The sequence below is a fragment of the Anopheles ziemanni genome, chromosome 2 (assembly GCF_943734765.1).
Source record: "Anopheles ziemanni chromosome 2, idAnoZiCoDA_A2_x.2, whole genome shotgun sequence".
NCBI lineage: Eukaryota > Metazoa > Arthropoda > Insecta > Diptera > Culicidae > Anopheles > Anopheles ziemanni.
Genome location: NC_080705.1, coordinates 87,875,512 through 87,897,118, shown reverse-complemented (window position 1 = coordinate 87,897,118; position 21,607 = coordinate 87,875,512). Strand labels below are relative to the sequence as shown.

At 42.6% G+C, this 21,607-nt stretch overlaps 4 protein-coding genes across 4 annotated transcripts; all 4 read right to left on the bottom strand.

Annotated features, from left to right (window-relative positions):
- Positions 1-551: 551 nt before the first annotated feature.
- Positions 552-10,995, bottom strand: LOC131294663 (nose resistant to fluoxetine protein 6-like). The gene is made up of 12 exons (XM_058322706.1): positions 10,929-10,995; positions 4,202-4,344; positions 3,899-4,045; positions 2,998-3,289; positions 2,559-2,922; positions 2,146-2,314; positions 1,712-1,791; positions 1,514-1,627; positions 1,293-1,443; positions 869-1,198; positions 688-802; positions 552-613 (listed from the first exon to the last, which is right to left on the bottom strand). The coding sequence occupies exons 1-12, from the start codon at positions 10,993-10,995 to the stop codon at positions 552-554; spliced, it is 2,034 nt and encodes a 677-aa protein (XP_058178689.1).
- Positions 10,996-14,010: 3,015 nt separating this feature from the next.
- On the bottom strand, positions 14,011-14,758 carry LOC131294662 (uncharacterized). The gene is made up of 3 exons (XM_058322705.1): positions 14,357-14,758; positions 14,172-14,286; positions 14,011-14,111 (listed from the first exon to the last, which is right to left on the bottom strand). Exons 1-3 carry the CDS (start codon positions 14,756-14,758, stop codon positions 14,011-14,013), a joined length of 618 nt encoding a protein of 205 aa, XP_058178688.1.
- Positions 14,759-15,411: 653 nt separating this feature from the next.
- On the bottom strand, positions 15,412-17,205 carry LOC131288429 (uncharacterized). Its single transcript, XM_058317564.1, has 7 exons — positions 17,193-17,205; positions 16,582-16,736; positions 16,365-16,511; positions 16,136-16,298; positions 15,935-16,066; positions 15,674-15,867; positions 15,412-15,588 (listed from the first exon to the last, which is right to left on the bottom strand). Exons 2-7 carry the CDS (start codon positions 16,717-16,719, stop codon positions 15,412-15,414), a joined length of 951 nt encoding a protein of 316 aa, XP_058173547.1. The 5' UTR covers positions 16,720-16,736; positions 17,193-17,205.
- Positions 17,206-17,965: 760 nt separating this feature from the next.
- On the bottom strand, positions 17,966-21,259 carry LOC131294660 (nose resistant to fluoxetine protein 6-like). Its single transcript, XM_058322704.1, has 8 exons — positions 21,011-21,259; positions 20,775-20,918; positions 19,738-19,906; positions 19,575-19,667; positions 18,788-19,514; positions 18,578-18,728; positions 18,327-18,513; positions 17,966-18,255 (listed from the first exon to the last, which is right to left on the bottom strand). The coding sequence occupies exons 1-8, from the start codon at positions 21,257-21,259 to the stop codon at positions 17,966-17,968; spliced, it is 2,010 nt and encodes a 669-aa protein (XP_058178687.1).
- Positions 21,260-21,607: the final 348 nt, after the last annotated feature.

Genomic DNA, 21,607 nt, shown 5'->3' with positions numbered 1-21,607 from the left:
TTTTGTCTATCCCGTGTTATTGCGAGACTGTTAATTTGCGAAACGATTCAAAGAAGCGTGTAGGAAAAAGATGAAACACCGTGCAGTTTCAATCAAAACAAAAGTCGTTGCTGTCAGTATGATCTCGAGCGGCAGCTATAAACGCCCTGTGGACGTCTCCGCGGTGGCGGCTAAAAACAGTGTGGTACGTATATCTGTGCTAAGCTGGTTGCTACTTGCATTGATCCTCATTGCTGTCCTAATAAGCTCAGAGTAGTTATACCATAGCTGTAGCTTGCAACGGTTTCTTGCAAAAACAGCCGATGGCGGCTGAGCGGCAAATAACATTTTTGAAATACGGTAAAAAATCAAACTTGTGGTCCGTTGTGGATAGTTTATTTTCCTCATTTTATTTTAAACATATTTTCTAGCAATCTCGGAGTATTTTTATTTCACAATCATGCGCAATACAGCATTGCTCATATCTTTCATAGTTGTGCATTTTCCTGACGGTTTATTTTATTATAGTATCAAAATTAAAACTAAATTTATAATTAACATGCATTTGGCTCTTACGCTGACGGTGGGCTCACGTTGTTGTTCTCTTTCGGTGGTTCTGGTTTGGAGATTTTTTCTACAAGTAAGAAACAGGATGTATTATAAAATCACCTAACTGCGTCTTTTTTACTAGAAAGATTTTTCACTTACCAAGTTGTTTTGACAACAGATGCTTTTGCAGCGCAGAAATGGGGAATTCCAATGTTAGGGCCACTATGGCACCAAGAATGTATGACGCTATTATTACTGATATGACTTTTGTGTACTGGAAAAGACAAGTACAAAATAAGTCGTTTTCTGTGTCGGAGCTGTACTTTTTAATTTAACTTACCATCGATACCTGACTGAAGTAACCGATTTCACGCGAGCCGTAGAAGAAATTCTTCAGGAAGAACACGTGACTTATGTAGGCACAATACGTCAATCGACCCAACGGAACAAACAGTGGGAAGTTAACGACACTCTTTACAAATCGATTGTAATTGTAAATGATGCCGTACAGCACGATCGCGCCGAACAGCGCCCAGGCGTTCTTGTGCAACGGGAAGAAAATTGCGATCCACACCGACGGTTTCTCAAAGTTGTTCGTGTAGAAGATCATGCTGAGCATTAAAGTTAACATTGCGCATGGGACGGTCATGTACCATAGGAACTTAAGGAACTGATTTGACAAAAAAAAAAAAAAAATAAAATATGGTTATAAGAAAAGAATAAAACTGGTAACATAATACAGCTATATTATCGCTCCAACTTACCCCAGACCGGTTGCCTTTGTTGTCGGATGTACGCACACGGTAGTAAAGATACCCATAAACCACACCTCCGAGGTAGCAGCCGATGTTCGTGTGGAACGGTATGTAAATTTTATGATACATCTCATCGAACCAGTAAATGAAACGTTCCGCTCTGCGAATAACAAATAGATAAAAAATTATTATTTCTAAAACATTTACTTTATTCCTTTCTCGATACTCACTGTAGTGTTACGAGGAATACACCATCAAAGTGATTGAAATAAACAACTAGAGCCGGGATCAGTATTGCAATTAAACCGGAAACGCTAAAAATGTGTACGACATACTTTTTGTACCTGAAGGAAAACCATGTTTAGAAGAAAATTAATGGATAACGATTAATAAAGTTTAACAAAAATGGTTCAAGAGTAAAGTCTTACTTTGTAACCGTTACTAAAATGATCAACCCAACGGTGAACAGCTGATAGTCACATGCCAAATACCAGGCTTGTTGGAGACACTGGAGAAAAAAACAAAAAAAAATCATAGTTGCATAAAATAAAAATTATAATGGCACATACATAATTCTTCAAAATGATTATTTAAATCGAGTAAAGGATGCGCGGTTTTCAGTGTATTCTTTTCAAGGCCGTTCAGTGCATCATGGGGGGCAATAGACTCGCGTAGAAATCTTCCGGAAATACCAAACATGAATCATGGCACAAAACAGTCCGTTTTCTTTGTTCGTATATTGTAGTTGCCCTGAGAAAGTAGCACCATAACGATGGGGTCGCTTGTTGAGTTCAAAGAGTTCGCGACTTGATAATCAATTCAAGGGCGGGGTCACAATTCAGATCTACATCGGCACACTCACCGGTTCGTCGGCATTGACGTAGTTGTTGACGTACAGCAAATTCGTCCACCAGTTGCGTCGACAAAGATTCCGCTCGACTTCGGCACCACGCGGCCAGAAGGGTCCGTCCTGAAGCTTGGGCAGCCAGGTGGCATGCAACAGAAGGATAAATGCGTAGGCAGGCGTCAGTCTGTAAGGTAACGAAGGTAAAGACAAATAAACGACGTTTCTGGTGAAATGATTAGCTTAACTCCCTTATTGATGGATGAATTCGACAATTCTTATGACGTTTAACAGCTTATGACGTACTCAACGTGAATGTACTATCACGTTACATCGGCATATCTTTTGATCGTTGAGCGAGATGATTAATGATTGCCCAAGTTGGCCCTCCAGCTCTTCATTTGGCAAACGTTAAACCTCCCCCAGCTTACCGGATATAGCGATAGGCTACAGTGACAAAGATGGCCGCCCAGCTAATCTTCTTCATTTTCGCCTGGTTGGTGCAGAAATGAATGCTGAGCAGGAAACCACTCATCTCGAAGAACGACTGCACGATCAGCGACCCGTTGATCAGGATATGCGCAAGGGGGTTGGAATACTCGGACTCGCGGCCGTAAGTGTTTGCGAATGATGTGGCTGTAAAGAGATCCCCGCAGTGGCCAACAACCACCAGGCAGAAGGTGAAGAACCGGATCGCCTGGAAGAACTTAAGGTCCTCGTTTAGCTGGTCCTTGGATCGCGACACCAGCCGATACCAGTTGCGCACGAGTGAAAAGGACGTCAGGACCATGGTTTCTGTTGGGAGGAAAAACAGTCCCATTACTAACACTGATGACTCATTCAACCCGGAACCTTCCTCGTGGAACGTACTTCGACATGGCAGATCCTTCTTGTAGTGCTCATTGCCAAGCTGCTTGCTGGTGTGGTGGTCGTACCAGGTGGAGGCAATCACAAGCCCAACGATCAGGGCCGAAATCACGAGAAAGCTGATGTCCAGCCCATCGATCGGGGTAGTTCGCTGTGGTCCGGTGCAATACTCGATCTCGGTGTACGCGGACAGATTGTACTGGCGAAGGGCATAGTTCTGGCAGATGTTAATCAACCGACCGTACCGCTCACGATCTCCGGTCACATTGTTGAAGGCATCGGATCTGATGATGTACTGTACAGGTAAGAGGATAGAAAAGAATTGATTTACATCCAAAGTACCAGCATAAAAGACTTAACCTGACTGTAGGCATGCACCCTTTGGAATGTGAAAAAACAGCCCTAAAATTCACCAGCACGTTCATCACATGAGGGAGATTTGAACAAATTATGCAAATGAACGTCTATGATTGAAAAAAACAAACGATTATGAATAAGTTACATCCGTCTAATCGTATAATCTTTTCGACCATTCCTTTGATGAGGACACATTTTTCATTGTCAGCAGGATGCCGTTCGCATGCTTGACAACTTTGGATGGGTTTGATGAACAACGAGTTAATTTGAAATGGCTAACGATAGTGAATTAAACTAAGCGTTTAAAATAAGCTTGTGGCTTCTGTGCGATGGTTCAGCGCATCTTGTTTTATTGATTAAAGTTCATAAACAGGTTTGAAGGCAACTTAAAGCGTGCCTACTTTAATTTCATTCAGATATAGCGAGCTGGGCTGATCAAAACTTTTGGGATGAAGTGTTTGAAAATCTATAGATTTTCCTTGTTCTATGAAATCAATAAATGATTTTAAAAACCGTTCTGTAATACGGTTGTTAAAAGCATACTTACCGGAAAAGAAATGTCGAACTTAGTCACAAACAGGTCCTCCGCCGTTTCCCGATCCAACGAGTCCACCAGCTGACGGCAACGATCGACACAAAATCCGCGATCAAGGTGATCGTGACGAAAGTTTCGCCTAGTGTCGTTCGTGATATGCTGCGTTCGAAATAGAAATTGGGTAAAAATAGTGATAGATATGCATTATGGTAAACCGCCAAGTGAAGATATGCCGACACGGTCGATAAACTTTAGGCCAGGCCCCAACGGTTCGCGAACTGGTCCCCCCGTTGAACGCTCGCCTTCTGTACGCACCTCGATCAGTCGCCAAAGGCTCGAGTCTTGGTCCGGTTTGATGACGGAACGAGCGACGCAGTAAACGGCATCCTCCGCTCCGGCCACGCACCGGTCGTAGTCGTCGTAGTCGTAAATCTGCGGCATGAGGTAGTACTCATCCACTGGTGGAGGCGGTGTGTAGTGAAAAGGAATGGAAGAGCACAAAGAAACGGGCTATGAAAATCATGCGGACGAATCGAGCGGATACCAGGTGAGAGATTGTTTTTGAGGAAGTAGCCGGCGTGGTGTTCGCACGAAAAACAACGAATTAGAAAATCAGCCGGGTGAATCTAACGCCCTAACATGGTGAGATAGAAATCCCAAAGATGAAGTTCAGGGTTGCCACACCACGTAGCCGTGTGTCATCGGATTACCGGTTTGTAGTGCAATAAGGAAATAAGATGTTGGGGGAACAATGCTCTGAACTGTTTTTCAAAGCTGCGACCACAATGGAAATCGTTTATTCCAAAATTCTAATTATAAACGAATATTCTTTCAAAATTTGCATATTTTGTCCGATCTTTCAGAAAGATTCTAGTACTTGTATTCTGGTTTGACTGGAAACGAAACCAAAACCTGATCTGAACAAAACATGTGAAACATTTAAAAATCAACAAATGATTCACCAAAACATAGAACTAACGGACACCTAACATAGATAAATGCTACGTATTTCCGACAGCGTCGTAAATCAGAAAATGTACCCATCAATTTCGAAAGGAATCCGAGTGGCTGGAGGAAAAGATGCACCAGGCAACACGTGCCCAACTGCAGTGATGCAACCCAGTTCGTATGGCCAAAGGCATCCAGCGGTTCATCGCAAGCCCCTCTATACCGAATGGAACACATGGAGCCCGTACTATGCTAGGTAGTGCAAAAACTTGTTTCAAGCCTGCTGTGCGACTGCTGGGAAAACGTGAACCGTTGGCTGAACCGGTTTTGCTGTCTGATCAAGTGCAGAGTCATTATCATTCGCTTTAACTGGAGCTATGGGCGGAGTGGAGGCTATGGTCAAGGAGTTTATGGAGACATAAAAATAGAAAAGTATGCCGACCAGTACAGTGAACTTACAATAAGTTTCAGTATGCATGTATATCGAATCGAAAGAAAAGCTAGAAACAAGAATTCTCTACTGCTCTAAAGGAGTAAACGGCATACCATTACAGAAACTTGCCTACAATAAGGAAGGCAAAAAGTCAGCCGCTACATCAATGAATTATTTGGAAAATAACTAATGTTTCTAAGACTAATGCAACTTATGTAGCTAAGAATATATTATCAGTCAATTCCAGTAGAAATATCCAAGATAATTTTACAAAATCACGTGTTGGAAGTTAGTTACTGACCTATTCTTATTGGTCATGACATGAAGGTAATGTCTATTTGGCTTCACGTCAATTGAACTGCGCCGCAGAAAATAATTACACCCATCGCGCCGGTTGGCTGACGGAAACTTGAGAACATTTAGATGGGCGGGGGTTTTTCCAGGCGCTATAACGATCCCTGCACCGTAGAGGTACATGTAATGTAACTCTACTAGGACTCCACACCAAAAGAGCTGATTGACGTTCCATCTAGGACGTCACCCGAGTGAGTACAATCTCCTCTTTTGAGCGGCTTACAATAAGGGATGCTTCTTCCCGTCAGGAACCTGTTCCTGTTGCGGGATGCGCGGTTAGGACAAGTGTAATTTATCTCTTCAACACAAATCCCAATGTGTCGCTTGATGAAACTTGTGGGCACATTGAAGTAAGATTCGCTTCTTATTTTTGCGCTTGATGAGCAGTCTTTAACCAGCAGAACTCTTTTGATGAGTAATCAATACACTAGTATTTCGTAATTAGTGAAAAATCGATAGGCCATCTTCTAGTGACGCTCGATTCATGGTTTTACTATTTGTTTTAAGCCCTCTTCAGTTTGTTTTACAAAATGTATCGGGAAGGGCGAGCTTCGATTTTCGATTCTTGCCAATTACAATTTCATCACCACGTGCGGGCTGCGACCTTGATTCGAGACCCATTCAGCATTTCCAAGAAGGGCGTCCGTGGTTAAACGTGGAAGGAAATCCTCAACTAAATGTCCAAATGGTGAGTTTTATCCGAAATGTGAGGACTTGAAACTGGTTTCGAGCAATTCGTGGCCGATCATTCGTCGTTTTAAAGAGCGTGCGAAAGCGGAACAGCGGCCGGTTCTAAGTTATTCCTTTATTTGGAAGGCACAATCATCATTTACATAAAACGCTCCGATCGTAGAACGTTCTATTACAAGAGGTTACGAGATGAAGGAGGAGCGGCTTGATAAAGGGCAGGATACTGATGTTGAAAAATGTTGTTGGTTTGAAGTGAGTCTATCAAAGTAAAATTTGAAACAATGAAGAAATAAACGGCTAACAACTATTTACAAACAAATTATATGTGATCTTCTGCAAACCGCTACAGCTTAATAACTTGTCATGATGGAACAAATAATTGTCCATCATTTACTCATCCCTCAACACGCGAAACATATTTATTGCCAGGAAAACATGCCCTTCCTTCTCACACATAATAAACGCCCAAGTAAGCCTCGAGTAACGGCCAAATCAGACTTACCGGGCGGGTACTTCCTAGAAAACCAGTTCTCGTCAGGAAGATGGTAAGATTGGTAAAGAAATGCCATTCCCGCTGGACCAGCGCTGGGAGATTCCTGTAGTTAAGTTGCTGGGCTGGATATCCCAACGAAGAGGATTGCGAGGTAGGATGAAGTGGGTCAATGTGAGAAATATTTTCCCAAATGTTTTATTACCGTTCTAAGAAAATCCAAAAACAAACACCACCGTCTTATTTGACAAATCGGTGAACGGTTTAATACTCCAAAACGGTTTTTTGGGGAATAAAATTATTCAATGTTTTTTCCTTGGGTCGGAAACAATATGATGCGATATCAGAGACGGGTTAAACGCGACAATATATGATTATTTGAGTTAACGACCATGTGTGACTCGGGACGTAGGACCCGCCGTGCTGAAGCCAATGAACTCACGCCATGTGGTTGCTAATTATTATGCTCAAGAGGAGAAACAGTAAGACCAACGGGGAAATGAGGGCCTCACTCTTGCAAACCGGTAAGTCGCTCGATCGTGCTAGATCTTAGCAGTTCCGAGCCAAACCCTATCCGGATGTAACATTGCTAGGAGGGTAATGTTTTTAACACCTGCAGCCTGTAGAACCATTCTTGGTGGTTTCTTCTACAGAGAAGTGACATAATTCACCGGATGGAACCGGGGACTTATTCGCACTCCCTACGTGGAAGGTGCGGTGGTTTAGGTTTAGAACACGAAACCACACAGTTTTTTCGGTTCTCTGTTGGATTTCACAGCTAACGTCAGATTTCCGGTTCTACCAACCCACAGTTGACCTCCGTTGTCTGCTCACTAATTAGAACATCATGAAGTGATGAAGACGTTTCGACGTCTTACATCATTTCTATTCAGCCTTCGATATCCCATGCTAAAGTGTGAATTAAAATCCACCGGGAACATTGGCGATGGCGCAAATCCTATCCCGCGCACCAGACTTTCTTCCCTTTTTGCAACGAAACACGCTCCAGAGTGTTTGCTTGGATTAATCAAACCGGCTGCCGACAAGCCTCTCCCACTCGACACGTTGTCGCTTGAATCGTGCCCAACGCAGGACGGCTTTTGTTTCGAACGGGGTTTGTAAGAATTTGCTTCCGAAATGCGCAAAACATGGGTTGAATTCTTAAACGGTAAGACAAAATGGGTGGCAGCTTCTTGGTCACGGGGTGGTCCGAGAAAAATATGATACACAACTGGATAAATTCAGCTGTAGCAAAACAGTTTCAGTTCGGTTCTAGGCAAAATAGATTCCGGGTGGATGTATTTACGATTTTTTTACGTTGGTCAAAATCGCCACGACGATGAACATTCTGGGTAAACAATATGAATGTGAGATAGATAAAGGCTTAGCATAAAATCGTAACCACGCCAGTGAGTCACTTCGGCGTAGTATAACGCTTCCGGAAATATATTGCGTATAAAACTAGCCTTTATGAAGGTTTTCCCGGTGCTCATGTTGATTTTTAACATTTAACGTATTAATGATCTCGCTTTTTGGTTTTTAATAGTTATTCTCATGCATGGGTAACCTCGAAAATGGTAGAAATAAATAAAAGGTGTGGCGAGTATGTAGAATAGAGCCAAAATTCCGTCGTTTTAATTATCATATGTGGTTGAATCAACGTACTAGCAGCACAAGTCTCCTTTGTTTTTGGGTGGGATTTCACTTTGTTTTCAAGATGATTCAGATGATCCCGGGATATTTATCTTTTACTCATTGTTGGGGGTCTTGTGCAGGAGGTAAAACCTGATTCCGCGGCAAATAAACATGCATGCTTCATTTCACGTAACGTGCGCTTGCGTTGTCTATCATTTTCGTCAATTAACCATCGCATCTTGGCGATAGCTAGGAAACATCCCCGAGGTACTTGTTTTTTCTTCTAGGTTAGCAAACGAATCAAGCATCGAATGAGCTAATGAACAGTTGTTTAAAGACAATGATAATCTATTCTAGGAGAGTTGGAGAAGATGTAAATCCCAAAGTGTGCATTATCCGCTGGAAGCTATGGTGAAGTTTTTCACTTTTTAGATGTCTCAGATGCGATTCATTCGTATGGGCTTGGATTTTTACTTGGAGAAAACAAAAGTATCTTTACATAACCAATTGTGTGGCGCGTGTTTGGAGGCGTCTCTTGGTTAAGTTGGCAGTCGTCAACTTAGCGCCGCTGTGTGAGCAGAATATACAATCTGAAAAATTCGGACACACGTCAAATCGTTCACTTAAACGGGTCAACTCCCCGTGGCGTTGCGTTAAGCTTTATTCAATCGGTGGCGTTGAACTATGATATGATCAGCATGTTCAGCGGTCGCACGCACAATTGGCATCGTTGCACCTGATCTACATTGACGATCGTTTGTTACGCCGCAAACGCCTACTAAAACACTGAACCGCCGGCTCCATCACCCGACGAGGCTCGCTGAGCCAATTAACGTTTGGTTTGGTTTTCCCAAGGTTGCGTAGTTGAGGCTGTTGGAGCTGGTTTCGAAAGGTTAACCAAGCGGATGTAAAGATATCAGTCAGAAGAGGACCGAACTATTTGAATTGAAGGAAAGACAACTGTCATGGAGCTCTAGGTTATCGTTTTACTCTTACCCTTGCCCATGACTCATAATCCCTACTGGGTTTATTATAACTCCAAGCCCTTCCGATACTGGCATTAATTAGTCGGAGTCTGATTGTTCCGCGGTTTCCCTAACAACCTATTAACACGTGGTTCTCATTGTACCACAACTGAGAAGGAGGAAATTGTTCGTTAAATTCCGATCTTTCGACTTCCCCTTCGAAGCTTCTGCTCTGAAGATAAAAGGAAAACTAAATGCTTCCTAATAGAGCGGTGAAAAATTCCCATTCGTTATGAATGATATCACAACTACAAAAAATACAGGTATTTGCTTTGGGTGTACGAAATTCTAGCCCATTAGTCATTTCTTGAAATACCGAGGCACACGGTGTTGTTTGCCCTGCCAATGCCCGCAATAGTTGGGGCCGAATACATCCGCCTGTCACCTGCAAGGAAGTGTCACTACGGCCCCGATTGATGGGTAATGTTAACCAATCCAATTAGACCCGGAATCCGAAGGTTCCCAGGCGGCCAATCGCAAGATAAATGGAGTATACAAACGGAAGCAACCGGGACACTGCCGGGGCCATCCAAGGGAATAACCGATTTTGGTAAACAAAATTTAAATATCTGCGCTCGACCGTGCGTCCATTAGGCCGTATCGGATCAAAGCGCCAGCGCACGCTGGCTTAAGCAAGCTGTACGTGGCCGTTTAGCTCGTTCTTGAATTTGTTGACAGTATATTTGGCAACAGAACAGAACAAGAATATTTCTCTATCTGAAACAAATTAGGGTTGTATTTGTTTACGTCACTTTTAACCCACAACCAGGATTGTATGTTTTAGCAAAGAACTCAAAACATTTAGAAGATCGTTTCCACTCAACGTCCACTTATGGGGCGTGCATAAATTTTGCCACGATGTAAGCTTGGGTGGATTAATTTCAGAGTGTATAAATAACTCACACTGGCCCAAGTTTTCCTGTAGAAATGCAAAACGTATCCGTATCACTGGAAGCAGAAACCATTCTTTTCCATTAGCGTCCGTCAAACCATCTCTGGCGAGAGGCAAGTTAATAAATGAAGCTGGATTCGGTAACATTGTTTGGAGTGTTTTCGTGTATTACAAGAGACGGTACAGAAAAAATGTATAGGATTCGTGATACCGTTCATTTTAAGTTTATAAAAAAAACCGAACCGTCACTAATTTTGAAAAAATCCATGCTATGTATTAATCTTTATAGAGGCATTTAAAGTAAATGTAAAAAGTTGATGTAAAAAGAAAAATGGTGCCATTGAATATTTAACTTCAACCAAAAGTAGGTAATATCTCATATCAACAATTTATTTGCATAGAATTCTAGTATTTATACAGCCTCTTTCAAAATGCGAAGTCTTTAATAATCCTCAGTTCCATGTTGCAGAGAAGTCACTAGAATAAATTATAAACTTCGAAACGATCAAATTCGATTCTGACTTAAGGATTCCTTTTCTTAATTTTACACACGCATCCGTTTCTTTTGCACTTACACTTGACTGATTCGGCTGCACTTTGTTGCACGAGCACTGCTGCCGCCACCAACACAATAAAATGCATGATCCTCGATGGCTTTGAAAAGGGATCCATTTTATGTTGCACATTAGCCCGTTTCACCCTCATCCTAACGTCACTTTCCATGTGATCACCGTATCGTTCAAATTCAGTTTGCCACAGTGTTTAGTGTTCAATTTTCCTCTTCACAAATTGTTCAAAGCTTGTGGGCTTCGAGGAACACTTGCACAATTCCCAGCAATCGAAATGCTGCAGCCTTAATAAGGGAAGATGTCCGTTACAGTTACAACCGGTTCAGCGGTCCTCAGGAATAGCGATGTGATCGATCGGATGCTCCAGCGACGACTGTAGCTCGCGAAACGTCTCCAGTGGCGTTTTGGCTAGAATGTGGCGGCTGCCTTGTCACCCATTTGAATCGAACCGTACGCGCAAAACCGGCCATGAGGATGGGCTTTCCTATCCCTGCCTTGACGCGACGTTAGCGATCGAGTGAACGGGTGAACGCAACAGGGAAAATTCACTCAAGTGGTTAGATTTCGTTGCCAACTTCCCAGTGTGCATGATGGCAGCCTCTTTTCAATCGTTCGAGTCCAGAGAGATGTCCCTTTATGCGACACTATTTTGCGAGTCTTCATTTCACTTATTTTATGGTTGTTTTTGCATCTAATGTTACTCTTAACACTAAATTTAAAAACAAAAGCAAATTCGATGTATTTTGAAAGGTATTTATCATTTCATCAATTATCTTATCCCCACATCCTTAAAGTGCGATTTTATTCAAACTATAAGCTGGCTTCAGCGCTGCATTTCACCAAACCTACAACGTAACGATGATTTGCAAATTTCTCAAAATATGCAAATGATAGAATCAGCGCTAAAAAGGAGATGAAGTGATGTGGGATGAAAAGGAAAATGTAAAATAGAAATGTAAATTTTTGAGAAAGTGACTGTGTTCTCTTTTGTGTACTTGTCAACTAAATTATTCAGCTATTTAACTATTTAGAAGTTTCATTTTGTCCCGATTACAACATTTCAAATATAGATTTTCAACGCATTTTTGTTTTGTATCCCTTTTTGACCTACTGAATCTGTATGTGTGATGTACTTTGTATTGAGTATGGTTTTTTAAAGTTATATTTCACTAACTGATGGCGTAAAATTGTACGCTGCTATATTTCACTAACGTGTTAGCGCCACCAGTGGTGATAATGGGCTCGACAAACAGTCATTTTCTGCAACCGAAATGTAGTTCAACTTGGCCACGGTTCAAGACCGTTCACAAAGATGCACAGAAGAATGGATAACGTCGAAGATTTATTTCTGATGATCGATAATCTTCATATCGTTCAACCGACCCCGATTCGGTGAGATCACGGGGATCAGTTTTGAATTTGCACATTTGTATCAATTAACAGTTCGTATAGTCAAGGTAGAAAATGTAAAAAAAATAGCAAATGATTTTGACACAGCCAATAATGCATAAAGAAGTATTGAAAAAGGGTTGAAACAAATACTAAATGCAATGTAGTTGATTCGAATCATGTATTTCACATGAAACAATTAATTTGCTTATTTGAAAAGGACAACAAATTGAATGATCTAGAAGCTTACGACCCCACTAAGAGTCCATGATTTTCGGCACGTAGACACTTCTGAGACGTATAACAGTAATAATAGAAAAAATAACACTATAAAATCTTCCAGACTTTTGGGGCGATGAGTCGTACGCGATGATAACAAAAAACCAGTTTTCCACCAAAAGTGTGCCTTTTTATATGGGTTCGTCGCTTACTCTCCCGTTGCCGTCTTCTGTTGAGCACGCGGTGAAGTCTAACGAGTGAATGATATTCGCCGTTCGAAAAGCATTTTATTGGTATCGGTATAAAGCTAAAACCAGATTTTGTGACGTCAAACGGGAAGAATAGCGAAAGTATTGACGTTGAGCAGGCGAATTTGCACATTAATTTATATGTTTGCGAAGTCATTTTAAAAGATGGTTGAGAATGGAGGAACATTGCAATTCGTAAAACATTTCGGAAGAACTTTTAGAGAGTTGTTCCCAATGCCGTCGCACTTTTTCCGTGGGATGCATTTTCTACCAACATATGCGTGTGTGTTTACTTCCTCTTTTCATTTAAGTGAGAAGAATTGCATAACATTGCACCATGCAAATATACTTGCTGGTATTGAGGGGGAATTGGGAGAAATTTGTAGTTTTTTTTATAAAGGTAAATATTAAAAAGGTTTTATATAAATAAATAAAATAAAGTGAAAAGGCAGGTGAGAAAAGTGAAAATTTAAACAAGGCAGATTAATTATCTTAGAATCCTACCCAGAGGCTAAAACCAGTTCATGAATCGTATCGAATCGTAATGAGAACTACTGGTTCGACATAAATATGGGAAAGTTTAAAAATGTTAGTTCAAGCTAGACATTAATAAGCTTATGCTCGACTAGAATTATGACTCATGAATGATGTTTTCATCACGTTTTTGGAAAAAAAATCAAAAGCTGTGTACCAATTCGCGTAATTTGCATACCATTCGTGAAAATCATATATTTGATGTTGTACATTGAATAGCATACACGCAGGCGCAGAACACAGAAAAGACGTTTGAGACGTATATTTTTTTAGAAGCGCAATACCTTCTAAATCCCCTTGCTTATTGTGCGAACGCAAACTTGTGTTTCGGTTTGGTTTCCCATAGTACCATGTAAACTCATTGAATTAGTAGTTTTCCTCATCTGTTTAATTCTCATCCGAAGATAAACTCTGGGTTCGTCGCTTGTTTTCCCGTTAGTGTCTTTTGTAGAGCACGCAGTGAAGTGAAACCTCACAACGATGTTTATTGATGATTTCCTCTGGAGTGCATTTGATCTATGCTGGAAACTATTAAAGCTTACACTTATAAATTACGTATGTTACAGAACATATAAACAAATACAGAAACAAATTTGCAAGTTTATTGAGAAAATTGATAGCAAAAACTGGTTTAATCGAAATAAAACATAGTTAAGCTTCTCAATTGAACCACACAAAGGCGAAACACAAACTGGTGTTCAAAGGTCTGTTTTCTTAGCTTCCACCTCTGGTGCACTGGCCGGTGGTTGATCGGGTACGGTAACATCTTCCGGATCGACTTGATTAGTAGTTTTGCGCGCTAGAAAATAAAAGGCCGCATTGTAGTTTCGAGTCACAACTCCAAGGCTCCATGGCTTACCTTTAAAACCATCAAATAATAGACTCTGCAAAGCCGACGTTGGGAATTCAACGAGGAAGCACAGCAATAAGGCTACCAAACAGGATAGCACAATGGAACCGGCCACAAGCGAAAGCTGTGGATGAAAAAGAAAAAAAGTTGGTAATGTACTCCAACGAAGATTCCTTCTTGGGGGTTACACTTACCGTCAGCAGATCACTGTAATAGATCGGGCCACGTGCACTGACAAACATGTAACGCATCACCAATGTATGGCTCAAGTACGCACCGTACGCCAGTCGACCCAAAGGCTCAAAGAAACGATAGTTCAACATCCGCTGCAGCACTTTGTTGATGCGGTAAATCGACCCTAGGAATAAGATGCACGCACCGATGCCGAAGAGATTTTTCAGCACCGCAAAGTACACCGCCATCCAAATGGAGGGCTTTTCGAAATCGTTCACGTAGAACATGTACGAGGGCAGCATCGTTAGCGGTATGACGAGAAAGTTCAGATACCAAACGACGCGGAACGACCGATTGTGGGCGAGATCGATGGAGCGCCGTCGTAGCTCGATGTAGATCAGACCGGTCAGGACGCCCATCATGTAGTTACCGAAGTTCACGTGCGTCGGGATGTAGGCTTGCAGGTAGTTCCGATCGAACCACAATATATACCGCTGAGCTCTGGAAGTGGATGAGAAATGGAAAGAGATTGACATACAGGTACAAAAACTGGCGTAAAAAGTTGTCTATACATACTCCAATGTTATCACGAATGTTCCATCAAGCTTGTTAAAGTAGATGAATAAGGCCGGAAGGGTGTAAGAAACCGCGAGTACGAGCCCGAGGATGGTTGCCTTCAGGCGAGGAAATTTGACAATCGTTATCAGTACAAATACCGCCACGATGAAGATCTGGAACTCCGCACCAAGGTACCATCCCTGCTGTAAGCACTGAAGGACCCCGAAGAGAAAAGGAGAAACAGAATCAAAGACCGCAATCGCACTCCGTTTTGGATTGACTGTTACCTACCGGCTTGTCTGCATGCACATAGTTGTTGATGTAAAGCAAATTCGTCCACCAATTCCGTCGGCAGTACACGCGCTCCGTTTCCGCACCCCAGCGCCACAGTGGACCGACCTGCAGCTTCGCCAACCACGTGGCGTGGAACAGCATCACGAATGCGTACACTGGCGTCAATCTGGAAGAGGGCAGAAAGTCATCTTTCCCTGAGTTTGGCCTCTTAGAACCCATGAACTCACCTCACCCATCGGATCACGATGGCTATCACCATGTAAAGGTAGCCGACGCGTCCTTTTCGCTGCTCGGAAAAATTCAAAAACTGTATCGCCAGCAGCGTTCCGCTCATCGCCAGGAAGGTTTGCGTAATTTGGGTACCGTTCGTGAGAATCATGCTGCCGACGTCATGCATCAGCTTGCATAAGCGCAGGCGCAAAACGACAACAAAACGCTTGGTGAATGTGGTGTGCGAGACGCTTCAATTCCGTTTACGGGCTTACCTTCTCCATTTTCTCCGGGTGCGTCGTTGGGCTGACGGTCAGCAGAAGGACCGCGTGGCCAAAGATGACCAACGTCATCGTGAGGAACCGAAAGGCTTGAAAAAAGCGAAGCGTTTTGTTCATTTCGTTCGACGAGCGCGACGTGAGGCGATACCAGTTGCGCTGAAGGGAGAACGCTACCCAGACCATTTTTCCTGCAAAATGCATTGATTGGAAGCTGTTAGAATGTTGTGACTTGCGAACTGATAGGAAACTACATACGTTTACTGTCCAACGAGTGTTTGTAGTGATCCGGAATCCGTTTGTAGTTGATGGAACTGTCGTACCACGAGGATAAGATGACAAAACTGATCAGCAAGCAGAGAATGATCAGGAACGACTGATCCAGAGTATCTGTTGGAGAGGTAAAAAGATATTGATAGATTAAGGCTGCTAGTAAGCCATTTCATCGAACCCATTTACCTATGTTCATTTCCATCGACGACTTATCACAAGACTGCACCTCAGTGTACGCCATCAAACCGTACGTATCGTTCAGCTCCTTGTTGATGCAAATCTCCACCATGTCCTCGTACATGGCTCGATCGGCGGCTGAATTTTCGAAGATGGTTTCATCAAATTTGTACTGCCCAGGAAGAGACAATGTGCATGTTAGAAATCGCCTTAATTTTTAGAGCAAACGATTTCCTACCGTCCGGTTTATCGCAAACTTATCCACCAAAAGCGCATTCCTCACCGCCGGCGAAAGACTTTCGACGGTTTTTTGACATCGTTGAATGCAAACGCCTCTCTTTAAAACCGCATGGTTGAAGTTGCGTTTGTGATCGTTGGAAAATTCCTACCGTAAATAAACACAGCGGTGAGTTAAACACAAGCCTCAAACAGCATCCTTTATCATCTCGACAAACCTCAATCAACCTCCACAGTTCCGAACGGTTGTCGGGCCGTATGACAACCGTGTTTGCACAATACACGCCGGGCGGTTCCTCCGGTCCGGGAGATTGCAGGCAGTCGTCGTAATCGTCCAGCTTCCACAATTTCGGCATGCGATGGTACTGTGACACTATGGTTTTTCCATCCGTCAAACGGTGTTTGTTTTTTGTTCGTAAAACCAGAGAGATCATACGAGGCCAGAAAAAGAGAGCAATTAAAATGTGACGGCATACGTACATTAGTGTGGAACCTTGAAAGTCTGCTCAAGGTCATATCTTTGTCCCAATTCAAACCTTGTTAGAAATAGTTAGTAGTTAAAATGACTACCATGGTCAATTGTAATGGCATTACACGTTTTCTTCACATAGTTGATTCATTTAAATTCATCCCTTGTTTCTAAATTCACATCTCTATCATCAGAATAGCGCATGGATTGGATTATCTATTTTATTAATCGAAACTATATTACTAATCATAGTTAATTAGTTATGTTTTGAAAGGGGGCTTATTTTGAGCATTATTAATTTTAAAACCTTAAAAATAACGATTTGTTTATGCTCTGTCAAAGCTAATTGTTAACACTCACATTCAATAAAGTCTCCTTTGGTAAACGCAACTAAAGAACTTAGTATTCCCACTACAACCACAACATTCTTCATTTTTTTAAACTTTTCAATTCTTCACTAAACTAAAAACTCAAACTATGCTAATTATCTAGCTTGAAGAGTAATTTTTGGGAACTGTTTCGAGCTGTTTGCACTACCGCATGCTAAACCACACTGTCGGGACGATGTACCATTCAAACGGTTATATTTGCTTTGCGAAAGAGTATTTCTGTCCATTAAGAGATGACCCGCACGATATAAAACCTCGGTGACGAAGTTAAACGTTCGTTTTTGCTAGCTTTTTGTTTAATGACGCGAAATGTCCTTCCACGTGGTACGAAGCAGTACGCAAAGCAATTCAAATGCAACAGCTAGTCAACTGTTCTTGTTTCCTTTGACGCGTGGTCATTTAAATGTAAAAACTTATTCTTCAGCAAGGCATGTATCGCGGGGTCATTAAATCTAGTTAGGTTAAAGATAAACAAATAGCGTCAAACTCACATACACATTGGTGAACACGAAAGCCAAGCATCGTGGCATAGGATGTCATCAGCACGAGGAATGAAATGCCACAATTTGTTCATATAAATTATCTATTTTAATTTTCCCAGTATTTTACATTTACCTTTCCCTTTACCAAAATACTGAATTAAAATAAAATACCTCATTAACAATACAGCTGTTTCTAAACTAGCCTTATCACAACAGTGGCGAAAACCCTTCCCTGGACTAGTGGATCGAATTTTACATTGACTTAGTTATTCTTTGACTTATCAACCTGGATCGGATACGCCCTGTTGACGACTGGCTTCAGCAGCTGTATCATAGGCTGCTCGATGGCCATAAAAACTATCAGTCCACCGACGAAAGATGCCCCATTCACGAAATATATGTAGCCCAGGAACTTCGACACGCTGAGCATGGTGCCTATCCGCTCCTGCAGCAGCACGAACCGCATCACGACGTCGTGCAAGATGTAAACGCTGTAGGTGAGTTTGCCGAGCGTGACGAACGGTTTGGAACTCAGTATTGATCTCAGGAGACCTGGAACGGTGTAAAGATAGAGATTTAATATCTGAACTCTATTTCTTTCGTCCAAGCTCAAGCGTTCTTACCTTTAGGAGTGTTGATGCAGCGCAGAAAACAGAGCGCCACAAAAATGCCGATTATGTTTCGGAACAGCGCACTGTACATCGAAACCCAGACGGATGGTTTAGGAACGTCGAAATTGTACCACAAACAGCTGGAAACTATCACCATCAGTAGAACCGGAGTCACCATTTTGTCGGCCAATCGATAAACCTAAAAGTGAATAAACCACCATAAGACGTTAGGAATGATCAGGCGAGTTCAAGAGTGTTCTTACCGGTGACTTTCCGAGCTGTAGATTGTTGGTGGTCGTCTGATGGTAAAGGTATCCGGCGATGATCCCGAACAGATAGCATCCGGTGTTCGCATAGCTCGGAAGATAAAGATGCCTCAGCCATGGTTCGTACATGACCAAAAACTTTGCTTCACTGAGAGAGATTTGAATCAAAGGTGGGACAGGTTATGGAAAATTTCTTTCTAAGCATACCTCAATTTAGATGGTAGCACTGGATGCAGCTTTTGCTGGTGCGTGATATAGGCCGGTACCCAGAACGAAAGGATCACACCAGAAACGAACAAAAATCCAGCGACTCGTGGCCAACGATAGATCACCAGTAGCACCGCTAGGGCCATCAGGAACAGCTGCAGATCGGCCGCAAGGTACCAGGTGTGCATGAGACACAGCTCCCGAGGCCAAGAGAAGTTATTCACGAACAGGAGATTGGACCACCAGTTCTGCCGGCAGATGGCGTTCTCCGCCGTGAACAACCGGAAGCCGTTCTCGTTGACGTCGAAGCGACGGTTCAGGCTAACGGAGAACAGCAGGAAGTAGCCGTAGACCGGCATCAGTCGCACCAGGCGGTTCAAAAGTTTGTTGACGATGTACTTGGCATTGATTGGTGCTCGGCTGGCATCACGTAAGAAGTTCACGGTCAGCAGGTAACCACCGATCGTGAAGAAGATTTGCACCAGAAACGCGTTGCAGGATACGTAAGCCTGCAAGCCGCGGTAGCCTAGTAGATCTTCCAAGTCTTGGTAGTTCTTCGTGGGAACCACACCAGCGACCAGAAAGGTGTGCAGCACGATCACTAGGTGATTGACGACCACACGAAGCCCGTCGATGTAGAGCAAATCAAGGTGTAAGGATGACCTCTGTTCGCCCATCAGCCGGTTCCAGTTTTTCCGGATGGAAAATGCCGAGACTACAGAACTCTCTACGAAGGAATAAATGCATTAGTTGGCTTAAGTTTCAAGAAGATTTAGTTGCACATTACCTGGTCGAACGCTACAAGCATCCAACATTGTAGAGATGAGTAACGCTCCTATAAAGCCCGCGCTTACGGCGATGAACAGTATTTCCAAAAAATCTATTTAAAGATAAAAATGAAAGAACATGAACAAACAGCTCTACTCTTTTGGTCAACGCGGTTTGCTTACCGAACGATCGAGCCACTTCAATCGGACGAGGGCGGCAATACTCCAGCGCCGTATAACCGGACATATTGTACTCCACACTTAACCGTCGGTTCACGCAAATGTTCACCAGCGTCTCGTATTTGCTCTTATCGTTTTCCATCGTGGGAAACAGCTCGTTTGGAATAAGAGACTAATTTTTAAATTAGATAATTAGATTAGATTTCTACGTGGAAAGGGGTATGCGTGTGTGCATGCGTTGCGAGAATGGGTGTTACTGCCAAATACTGATCGCATTTGATGAGAAATGATAAAAACTACCGGTTAACACTAAACGCACCACGGTGGGTTAATTTGATGCTCCTACTGATGATTCGATGGCGAATAAGTTTCTACTAGTTATTATTGGCTGAACGTGTGTTTTTGAAGTTGGACATTGAGATTTGAGTATTTACAATGAAAAAATAATTTTCTAACTCTTCATTTCCTAAAAACATCCCCAAAATACTTGAATAGATCTCTGAACTAAGCCTGAAATCCTCCTTATCAAATAAACGAAATAGGAACATAGACAGAGCTTTGAACTCACTATAATAATAAATGTGTCTGTATCACACATGTGAAACTTTGTAAAACAAATGTGACACGGAATTAGTCAATAATTATTTAAAATCACAGAAAAAGAAAAAAACAAAGTCTATAAAAGAAGAAGATGAATTGTTTCTGCATCACATCAGTTTTTGTTACATGCCAAATGTAGTCCAGAAATCGTGTTTCTGAATTGAGAACGTGTAGAGTAAATTGTTATGAGTGTATCGTAAAGCTGTAACGATTGTGATTGAGATAAAACAGGTATAAAAAGCGCTTGGTACGGCTAGTGTAGTTGTAGGCTCGTGCCAACTCGAATTATGCAAACATGAGTGGTGGGAAAAAAGCACAGGAAAATCAAGTTAGCTCGAACGGAAGAAATTCTTATCTCGCACTGATGATGTGTGTTTTAGATCTTAAACTGTCGTTACATTGAGTACTTGCTTTTTTTTCCCATGTTCTCCTATACTTACGGTAAAATTGACGTTGATTTTTGAATGATACAATGCGGCCTTCTCGGATGTACTTAGGTGTCGTAGCTCTTCCTCGCAGCTGCTCAGACAGATTCCTAGATCCAGAAATTGGGCCCGGTGATTGTACACGATACGGGAGGTGCTCTAACGAAATAGGAATCGAATTCGGGCACTCAAAAAACATTCACACATTTTGTTTCGCACTTTTCGAGAACGTCATGCTTGTCACAACTTACTTCGGTGTCCGGTAGGACGTATCCATGCGGAAAGCGATCCACTCGCAGGATGGTCCGGGCGTAGCAGTACACGGAATCGTGTGCCTCGCATTGCGTCAAGTCATCGTACATAAAAATTGGTGGAAGCCGAATGAGACCCCATTGGCGACCTCCAAGACCGCGATCGGCTTGCACATTGTTAACAACAACTTGTTGCGGTCGAACCACAGATAAAATGGTTAACAACACTAGGAATACGTTCTTTTCCATCGCAAAATGCTGGAAAATCCTTCACACGCTCAGGATGTAGAGCCCCTTCCAGGGAGAACCTTTCGTTCGGAAGCGCTGATAGTGACTGATCGGCGAACATCGATCGAAGTGCGGGCGTGAGCACTGGGCTCTACCGCGCAGTGCATGCTGGCGCAACGCGCATTCTACGCTGTATTTACAATGTTAATCGCGTCAAAGGCTCGCTAGTCCACATTCTAGACGGCTTCACCTTCGCCCTGTCTCTCAAGCGTTCCACTTGTTCTAAGTTGCGTCGGGTGCGAGGCAACTCAATGCTCGCCTACGTTCCGCCCTGGGTTTCGGAGTGAGGAGTCGCTAGCCATGAGCTCG

What these genes read in the sequence shown, in the direction of transcription:
- LOC131294662 (XM_058322705.1), bottom strand. Translation starts at nt 14,758, where the DNA reads ATGATGGGCGTCCTGACCGGTCTGATCTACATCGAGCTACGACGGCGC. An exon ending in ATTACAGTGATCTGCTGACG is followed by an intron (nt 14,287 to 14,356) that starts GTAAGTGTAACC and finishes TTTCATCCACAG; the next exon opens with CTTTCGCTTGTGGCCGGTTC. An exon ending in ATTATTTGATGGTTTTAAAG is followed by an intron (nt 14,112 to 14,171) that starts GTAAGCCATGGA and finishes TTTATTTTCTAG; the next exon opens with CGCGCAAAACTACTAATCAA.
- LOC131294660 (XM_058322704.1), bottom strand. Translation starts at nt 21,259, where the DNA reads ATGGAAAAGAACGTATTCCTAGTGTTGTTAACCATTTTATCTGTGGTT. An exon ending in AAATCAACGTCAATTTTACC is followed by an intron (nt 19,907 to 20,774) that starts GTAAGTATAGGA and finishes TTTAAAAATTAG; the next exon opens with TCTCTTATTCCAAACGAGCT. An exon ending in GTGCTACCATCTAAATTGAG is followed by an intron (nt 18,729 to 18,787) that starts GTATGCTTAGAA and finishes AATCTCTCTCAG; the next exon opens with TGAAGCAAAGTTTTTGGTCA.
- LOC131288429 (XM_058317564.1), bottom strand. Translation starts at nt 16,719, where the DNA reads ATGCCGAAATTGTGGAAGCTGGACGATTACGACGACTGCCTGCAATCT. An exon ending in AACTGTGGAGGTTGATTGAG is followed by an intron (nt 16,512 to 16,581) that starts GTTTGTCGAGAT and finishes TATTTACGGTAG; the next exon opens with GAATTTTCCAACGATCACAA. An exon ending in ACACTCGTTGGACAGTAAAC is followed by an intron (nt 15,868 to 15,934) that starts GTATGTAGTTTC and finishes TGCATTTTGCAG; the next exon opens with GAAAAATGGTCTGGGTAGCG.
- LOC131294663 (XM_058322706.1), bottom strand. Translation starts at nt 10,995, where the DNA reads ATGCATTTTATTGTGTTGGTGGCGGCAGCAGTGCTCGTGCAACAAAGT. An exon ending in TGCAGCCGAATCAGTCAAGT is followed by an intron (nt 4,345 to 10,928) that starts GTAAGTGCAAAA and finishes CGCCTCCACCAG; the next exon opens with TGGATGAGTACTACCTCATG. An exon ending in ACTTCAGTCAGGTATCGATG is followed by an intron (nt 803 to 868) that starts GTAAGTTAAATT and finishes TGTCTTTTCCAG; the next exon opens with TACACAAAAGTCATATCAGT.